The 8592-nt window shown below is 36.8% G+C and overlaps 1 protein-coding gene and 1 non-coding gene across 3 annotated transcripts; both read left to right on the top strand.

Moving 5' to 3' along the window:
- The first annotated feature begins 349 nt into the window (after positions 1 to 349).
- LOC109162827 (squamosa promoter-binding-like protein 6) lies at positions 350 to 4867 on the top strand. Of its 2 annotated transcripts, none has more exons than XM_019311524.1 (4): positions 350 to 1681; positions 1986 to 2122; positions 2596 to 3446; positions 4621 to 4867. In XM_019311524.1, exons 1-3 carry the CDS (start codon positions 1080 to 1082, stop codon positions 3441 to 3443), a joined length of 1587 nt encoding a protein of 528 aa, XP_019167069.1. In that variant the 5' UTR covers positions 350 to 1079; the 3' UTR covers positions 3444 to 3446; positions 4621 to 4867. The 2 variants fall into 2 exon arrangements, with proteins under 2 accessions (XP_019167069.1, XP_019167070.1); XM_019311525.1 differs by having other exon boundaries at positions 351 to 1681; positions 2599 to 3446.
- Positions 4868 to 6392: 1525 nt separating this feature from the next.
- TRNAD-GUC lies at positions 6393 to 6464 on the top strand. The gene has a single exon. It is a non-coding gene; the product is annotated as a tRNA-Asp (tRNA).
- The last annotated feature ends 2128 nt before the right edge of the window (positions 6465 to 8592 follow it).

The raw sequence follows: 8592 nt of genomic DNA, 5'->3' as shown, positions 1-8592 counted from the left end.
TGTAATCAACTATTAACTATCAACTAATTTACCAAACATCTTTAATGTTTTGGAGCAATAAGTTGTTACAAAAAGTTAATTAATCAAACACTCATATTAATTATTTACAAAATCAAACAGTTAATAGTGATTAAACAAATTAAAATTGACGGACATGCTAACTATTTACCAAATAGGGCAAAAATGTGATTAAATTATAAATTAAGAATTAAATCCAAAATTGAGGACGAAATGAGGAATTTAGTCCAAGGAATAAGAGAATTGGTTCCTTATTTTATTCTTTATTTTATCTTTATGCAACCATTTCATCCCTAGTCATTAAATGGGCCCAAAGTATGTAAATAGTAATTTCCCTACTTGCTAAGCAAAGTCGCAAATTGGGATGCCCTCTCTCTCTCTCTCTCTCTCTCTCTCTCTCTCTCTCTCTCTACGCTATGAAGAAGCATAAGCTCTTCCATGGAGCTTGGAACCCAAAATCCTAGCATCACATTCTTTCACACACTGCTGTTACGATCAACTTCATCTCCCTAAAATACCACTCACCCACCATATAATTCTGGTACTTCGGGGCCTCCCTCTCTCTCTCTCTCTCTCTTTCTCTCTCATATTAACTATCATTTGGCAGCTTTCCATTTTGTATTTTTAGGAACTGGACCACTTTTTTTCACTCCTGACTATAGTGTGGGTTTTTCCCTGCATAACTGCCCTGTTTCCACTAAGGAAGCACGTATTTTGGCTGTCTACTTTTGCTTGTTTGGCGATTCTTGATTAAAATTTATTACTCCTAGTGAGTAGTCGCTCACATTTCTGCTGTCTCCATATCTCAATTGTGCTTTTCTTCACTGGGTTTTCAAGAAAATTGAGACTTTCTTTCAGATTCCCTCATAAATGTTCATGTTCTTGTGAGAATGGGCTGGGTTCTTTGTTAAAGTATGGAGTTGATCATTCAACACGGGTAGCGTTAAAAAAAAAAAAAAAAAAAAAAAAAAAAAAAAAAAAAAGTAGAAGGGGGAACTTGAGTGTTGGTTTTTGTGGGGTTGTGATTTAGAAGTTAGAACTCTATTGTTGATTAAAAAAAGATGGAGTCTTGGAGCTATGTTTCTGGGGAGAAGGGATTTGTTTCTGAGGAATCTATTTCTGTGGATGATAGAAGTAGAAATGGGTTTATGAGCTGGGAATTGAAGGCCCCATGTGGAATTGGAGGCACTATGGGGGACATTGAGACTCAAGGAATTGTGGGAATGGGTTCTCAAGATTTGATTACAAAATCTCTGGGTAATAATCACTCAATTTTTGCAGCTCCCCACAGTGCATTTTCTGGGGAGAATCACTCTAGTTCTAAGCTATCCACTTCAATTGTGATGGAGTCAAGTTCTAGAGATTCATCACTGATTGACTTGAAGCTTGGGGGTATTCCTGATCACAGAGCCACTCAGATTAACAAATCTCATAAACCGAACCACCCCGCTTTGTCCTCAGCTCAATCTTCCACTCCGGTTAAGAGAACTCGAGCTGGAGGGCAGAATTCCCAGCCCCCCTTCTGCCAGGTTCATGGCTGTAAGAAAGATCTTACCTCCTCCAAGGACTACCACAAGAGGCATAAAGTGTGTGAGGCTCACACTAAGACTTCTAAGGTTATCGTAAATGGTATCGAGCAACGGTTTTGTCAGCAATGTAGCAGGTCGGTTTCCAGTTTCCATTCCTGGTCTTTAGTTCTGTAAATTATATATATATGCACAGTTTTCTTGAAACAATTGAAGATGGAAAAGGATAAGTTTTTAATCTTTAGTCAAGGTCAAGCATTAACTTCTACCCAAATTTGGTGTAAACTTGAGCCATCAATCTGCTGTGTAAAGAATTGCTCTGATAGTGGGAGCATTTAGTTTTGACTATTCATTATAGCAGATTTTTGGTAATCTCCCCAATTGTACTACAACCAACCTACTACTATATAGCTAAGTTTGTGTGTGCTTCTGATATTTCAGATTCCATTTGTTGGCTGAATTCGATGATGGTAAGCGTAGTTGCCGTAGACGTTTAGCTGGCCATAACGAGCGTAGAAGAAAACCCCGCACGGGTCTTAACTCTGGCAGAACGGGGAGGCTTTTTCAGTCATATCCTGGTACAAAACGATCCGTTCTTCTTTGGTTTTCTGAAAATTTTCAAGGATGTTTCTGTTATTCGACTTCTGCATAATCTACAATTATAGGAATTGTTTGAAATATGAGACCGTGTTTAGGATAATTCTGTTCTTGGACTAACTACTATATGGCTTATTAGCTAAAATGTGAATTGGAGCACATGTTTCAATTTGGTATCAGAGTCAGACCAAAGGTCATGGGTTCGCTTGGAACCCACCGCACACGTGAGGGGGCGTGTTGAGCATATAACCATTAATGTGCAATCCAACTATCAGCTTAGGCTTTTAGTTGAGATGGAGCACATGCTTCAATTGACACATTGTTGCTATTATGAATTTGACAAACTTGTTAATGCCATTTTTCTGTGTTTTCATCATGCTTCGGTTTTATGGTCTTTGGTAAAAGATTAAAAGTAACTAAGAAATGCCATTTTTCTGTGTTTTCATCATACAAGCAGGTACGAGCTTTCCGGGGACAGCTTTCACAACGTCATCTTTTGTTTGCCAAGATATACTTCCTAGCAGCCTTCCCCGTCCACCAAAATACGAGATGAATGATTGGTATAGGAATGTAAAAGTCGAGGACGGGGTCGACTTTAGCCCTCCTCAGCTAGCGATTCCCTTAATCAACGCACACTCACAACCGAGATCTCTTTTCCCTTCATATAATCCGGAGAAACATTGTCCTCCTTTAGCAAGATGCAAAGTTAGCGAGAGTAGTAACAACTCGTATGCACACGATATGGACGTCCCAAATTTTGTTTCTCATTCTCTCTTCAACAGCAATAGTGAAGTGTTGAACGCTTTTGACTCGTCATCAACCATTCACGGGAATCACGGCCTCTCGGGGATGTCAAGTTCGGGCCATGCTCTCTCTCTTCTGTCATCTCACTCGCAAAGCTCTTCTAATCATTCATCCATGGTTCCCACACCCCACCACCTGATTAGCCCGGGCACTAATACTCTCTACAACATGGCACATGTGTCCAAGAAACATTTAGGGGCGAGCCCACCCGCCTCGACAAGTGGGCTGTCAAGCACGCTTAACTCGCCTGGAATAAATTCTTCGGACGAAGCACGCTTGGAACAGATGCTATTTTCCAACACTGGTCAGAACTTTGCTTTCAACAGGGTTGTCCAAGTACCGGAATATATGAACGAGAAGAACCAAATTTGCGGCGAAGATGGCCCCACTATCAATTTGCTTCAGTTGTCATCACGGCTTCAGCAGGTGCAGCATCAAAGGCATTCCATGCAAGCAAGGCAGGAAAGCGATGTTTTTTCTGGAAACAGAATCACATGATTGGTAAGCATATAACTCTCCTAAACATAAGTGTTTTCTTATCCGTTTACATTGCAATAACTAATAGCACCGTCTTCAAATACTGTATATACCCAATTGTTTTGATAACATTACTTGATGAACGAAACTAAGAAACAGAGATATTTAAGGATTGCCACAATATTGACATATTCCACAGTAGTATGGGATCACAGTTATTTGCAGATTTAAGATGATCTAGCCTTCAAACAAGTGCAACTAGTTGATATATGCTACTTCACGTGCGATTTGCTGGTCCACTAGTTAAAATGTTCTTACATATTCTTGGATATTTCAATAGAACTCTTTAATTTTGCAGAATTTAAGGATTAAAGCAGAAGTAAGCAATCCCTTCAAACGATATTACCAATTTACCATTGCATTTCATCTTGAAATGTATCACTTGCGGATAGGAAAATTCCCTTTTGTTACTTACAGCTGAAGTTTTACAGCTTCTTCCAACCCCCTCCCCAACTTTCTATAGAGAAACTTTTCCTCAAAGATATACTTATCTTCCCATACATCTTTCCTTGTAACGCTTATATCTAAAGAAAGCATTTATGGAAAGAGAGTTGGATTTTTGGAATTAATAAGGTGAAGTGATATCTAATATATTTCAGCTTGATGGCTGTAAATACTTCCTAACATCATTTGTTGGTCTGAGGCCGGTAAAGGGTCAAGTCTATCAATTGGTGGCTAGGGGATTGTTGGGATGAGGCCGGTAAAGGGTCAAGTCCATCAATTGGTGGCTAGGGGATTGTTGGGCGGAGGCTAGTGAAGGGCTAACTCCAGCACCTTGCCTCTCGAAAATGTTATGGCGGTATAAGGAAATAAAATTGCGACTTTCGCTACTAGATATAGCTTTTAACGTAGTGATTAGCACAAACTGTACAGTTAAGACTGGCAGGTGCTGGGAGGGGGAATTGGGTCAAGTCCAGGCTAGGAGATTGTTGGGCGGAGGCCAGTGAAGGGCCAAGTCCAGCACCCTGCCTCTCGAAAATGTGATGGCGGTATAAGGAAATAAAGTTACGCCTTCTGTACTAACTATAGCTTTTGGTGTAGTAGTAAGCGTTTGATCTTAACACCATTGCTTCCCGGAAACGTTTACGCAAATGTGTAGACGTCTTAATCCTCTTTTGCTCTATTTTGCTGTCTGCAGATCCAGGTTATGTGCTAAAAGCATGCATTTGCTCCGGCCTTTGCAGCGCTAACTGTGAAGGAAGAAGAAAGCAGGAGGAGCCTTGAATTGATGTTCATTTTTCTTTCCATTTTCGTGTGAAGCTGAAAACTGTTTTTCCCAGCTCTCTTCCTTAATAAGCACTTCCTTTTTTCCCTTATTGTTGACGCTGCAAAAGCTGCAATCTTGACTCTATTCCAATTGTATATCAATCCCTTCTATTTTTCTTGTTTGGTTCTTTCATTATCCCAATTCTCACATTCTTGTTCAAGATTTGTGTGAAAGTTGTGTTCGTTCATACCATAGTTAATAGTAGTGGTGAGCAGAATTTTCAAATAAACGACACAACCGATAACCACTAGAAATTTTTTTTGTTTTTTATAAGTCACGATTAGGTATATGTAACTCACACCCTGCAAGGCTGCAACTGTGTATGTAACTCACGCCTTGCAATTGTTAGGTCTCAATCTTACGTCATTGTTCATAATCTACCACATGAGTACCAACTAAGAAATTCAATTCAGATAGTGATATATTAGGAAGGGAAATTTAGAAAGGGTGTAAGATTACTCATTTTTTTCCTCTCTTAAAGTTTCCCATCCTAATTTTTTTTTTTGGTGTGACTTCTATTTATTGGGTGCCTATAAATTTGCTAGTATGATTTACTTGCAATCAAATACTAAATGATCCACTGGTATTTGATTGGCCCTTTATGTGGGATGTCTTAGGTTCGAGCCTCGGTGTAGGCGCATATAGTATATGGGTATTCCCTCCCTTTGTAATAAAACAAAAAATACTAAATGATCCAATCAAATAGTATCATGTAAGAAGAAATTGAGATGGAAATTTTAGGACGGGGTATGTAGCACTATTTAGATTATTTGATATTTGGTCAAAGTACCTATGAAGTTCATGTACTATAGTGTTTTGTTCAATTTAGTCCGTGTACCTTTATTCTGTTCAATTTAGTCCCTCTACTTTAAAAAATGGTAAAACTAAGACAATTGTCTAAATCTCATTACGAACATGGTCGTAATTATTTATTTTGGACATACTAATTTAATATATTGGTGGTAAAAATGATAGATTTTAAATATTTATAAAGTAATATATGAGTAGGAATATAAATATCATCAGTGCCACGTAACCTAAGTTAACGATAATATTAACATCGTTAACTATTGTCCTTAATTGCACTACTTTTGAAAGTACAGGGACTAAATTGAACAAAATAAAAATATATGAACTAAATTGAACAAAACGCTATAGTACAGGGACCTCGTAGGTACTTTAACCTTGATATTTCAGTTGTATATCAATTATGTTTAAATAGTACATGTGTTTCTCAAATGATTAGTGGTATTTTAGGAATAAAAACATAAATAATTTAGATACAATAATATTCTGAAATAAATATTTTAGGTCTGCAATTAGTTTTGCAGTAATCAAAATAGGTTCAATTTCAATATGTAATATTTTTTAAGCATATAATATAATAATATATAAAAATAAAATATATAGTTTAATTATCAACTTAAAATTTTAATTGAAACGAAACATATATTTCAATTTGGTACATCGATAAACATATTATGTCCACGTATTAAGTATATAATTTATTTATTAAATTAAGACACGTAACGAAAGTTTTACTTCCATCTATTTATCATTTTCCGTGTTACATGCAACATGATTTTGTCATCCTTCAATTCACTCATCGATAAATAAAATTACTAATAAAATCTAGCAAGTAAGTCGTTGTAGTATAGTGGTGAGTATTCCCGCCTGTCACGCGGGTGACCCGGTTTCGATCCCCGGCAACGGCGTATTTTTTGGCTTTTGATGAGAAATGTTTGGCTTTTGTTGCTTTCCACTACGTTTTCCTTTGGAAAAGATGAAAACTGAGGCGGCAGAATGAGAAATGATGGGCATGGGAAGAAATGGAAAATAGTGTACTCCCAATTTTTATTTTCCCACACAATTTTGATGTAGACACTTGTATTGAGATCCACATAAAAAAAAAAAAAATTTATCAATATCCGATACATTAATAAGTAAGATTTTGGAGTAAAATTTAAAGAGCAAGATTTAGAGTCCAACACGACTTTTGTGTTGCTTTCCACAACGTTTTCCTCCGGAAAAGATGAAAATTGAGGCTGCAGAATGAGAAATGATGGGCATGGGGAAGAAATGGAAAATACGATGCGTGCTCTCATTTTCAAATTTTAACTTTTATTTTCACACACAAAATCTTAATGTAGATACTTGTATTAGGACTCACATGCAAAAAGTATCTTATCAATGTTCGCCATATTAAAATTTAGGGGGAAAGATTTGAGAATAAAATTTAGGAATTAAGATGTATAACTTGAAAGAAATAGCAAAAGCAAAAGCAAATGCCAAAACCATCTAATCCAAATCAATCAGTGATTCGTTCTTCACAACACGGTGTGTACAGTTGGCATTTGTGAATGATTGTGCCAACTGGAGGGAGGGAAAGGGAAATTGCAAAAGAATAGTATAGTATACCACTAAATTATAAACCTTGTCTACACCACTACTATGTGTAGATCTAGTCAACTCAAAAATTAATGGTTTGGTGGAATCTTTAACTGCCATGACTTTGCCATTACCATTTACAACTAATGTGTGTGTCACCAAGCCCATACATCATTAAAAACAATTGCATGTTGAATGATTAAAAAATAAAACAAGTACTCCGTACAAAGGTATGCATGTTGATAGTGTAAATTGTTTCAGGTCGGGTAAATGTGTCGTGAATTCTATTATAGGTGAAATAATATAGTTGGGAAGTTAAATAAAGGTCCGACCACCTGAGGTAGGAAAGATTAATAGATATGATCGGTATGACTGGAAAATTAATTGAAGCCCGACCATGTGAGGTCGGGAGGCTCCGAGTGGAGTTGTTCAAGTTGGGAACCAAAAGTCCCCCCTCTAGGTGAAATAAATACCCTATATATAAAGGGAAGAGGTGACACATTCGGGTGCTCGGCATGTCTTCCAAGTATTCATAGAGTTTTGACATGTGGTGAGACGCTTGGAGACCGAGAGGTCTACTAACAATAGACTGGGAGGTCTACTAATTAATGAGACTAGGGGTCTATTAATAAATAAGACCAAGAGGTCTATTAGTATTTAGTACAAGAGACCGGGAAGTAAGTTGTACTCAGTAAGTACATTATGGTCGGGAAGTGCATTATAGTCAAGAAATGCACTATTGAGATCGGGAAATGCACTAGTGAGCTCCGTAGGCCAAGTGGGTTGCACCCTATCACTTATGACAACGGAAGATCGTCAGCAAAACAGAGTTGCAGAGTTTTGTACTAGAGAAGTGGCTCAATTGAGGTTCAGTACTTCTTGAAAGATGATTTCAGTTGGTCAAAGAGGTCGTGCTTTAAGAGAAGTTGATTATTCGTAATATATAATGAAATTTTTTTTTAATACATAGAAAAGGAAAATAATTAAACAGAAAATGATGGCGATTAAGTCACATCAACGTCCGCTAAAAGATGAAACCAAGTAAATGGATTATTATCAAACCTAGTAAGAGAGAGTTTGATCGGATCTCATGGAGTAGTTAGAACAGTTGACTTAGCTTGTATGTGATGATGACCAAGCCAAAGTCCAATGTCTAATTACATCTTGCAATTTGGCCAAGTGGTACTCACTTTTATTCATACATGACATGAAGAAAATATAATTATATTAACATACTTATCAAGTTGAAATACTCAGGATATGTTTGTTTCATTTAACTAGACACAAGAAATAAAAATGAAAATCATATACATTGTTCAGTTGACAACTTTTTAAGTACATGATTTGATTACTCCTATATTTTAAAAAAAAAAAGAAAAAAAAAACATTATCTAATTTAAATCAAGTATATCATTTCAACGCTTTCTCATCACTTCACTACATAAGATTAGTGCT

Source organism: Ipomoea nil, unplaced genomic scaffold (genome assembly GCF_001879475.1).
Source record: "Ipomoea nil cultivar Tokyo-kokei standard unplaced genomic scaffold, Asagao_1.1 scaffold2957, whole genome shotgun sequence".
Classification (NCBI taxonomy): domain Eukaryota; kingdom Viridiplantae; phylum Streptophyta; class Magnoliopsida; order Solanales; family Convolvulaceae; genus Ipomoea; species Ipomoea nil.
The sequence above is the reverse complement of the archived record's forward strand: the minus strand, read 5'-3'. Positions and strand labels throughout refer to the sequence as shown.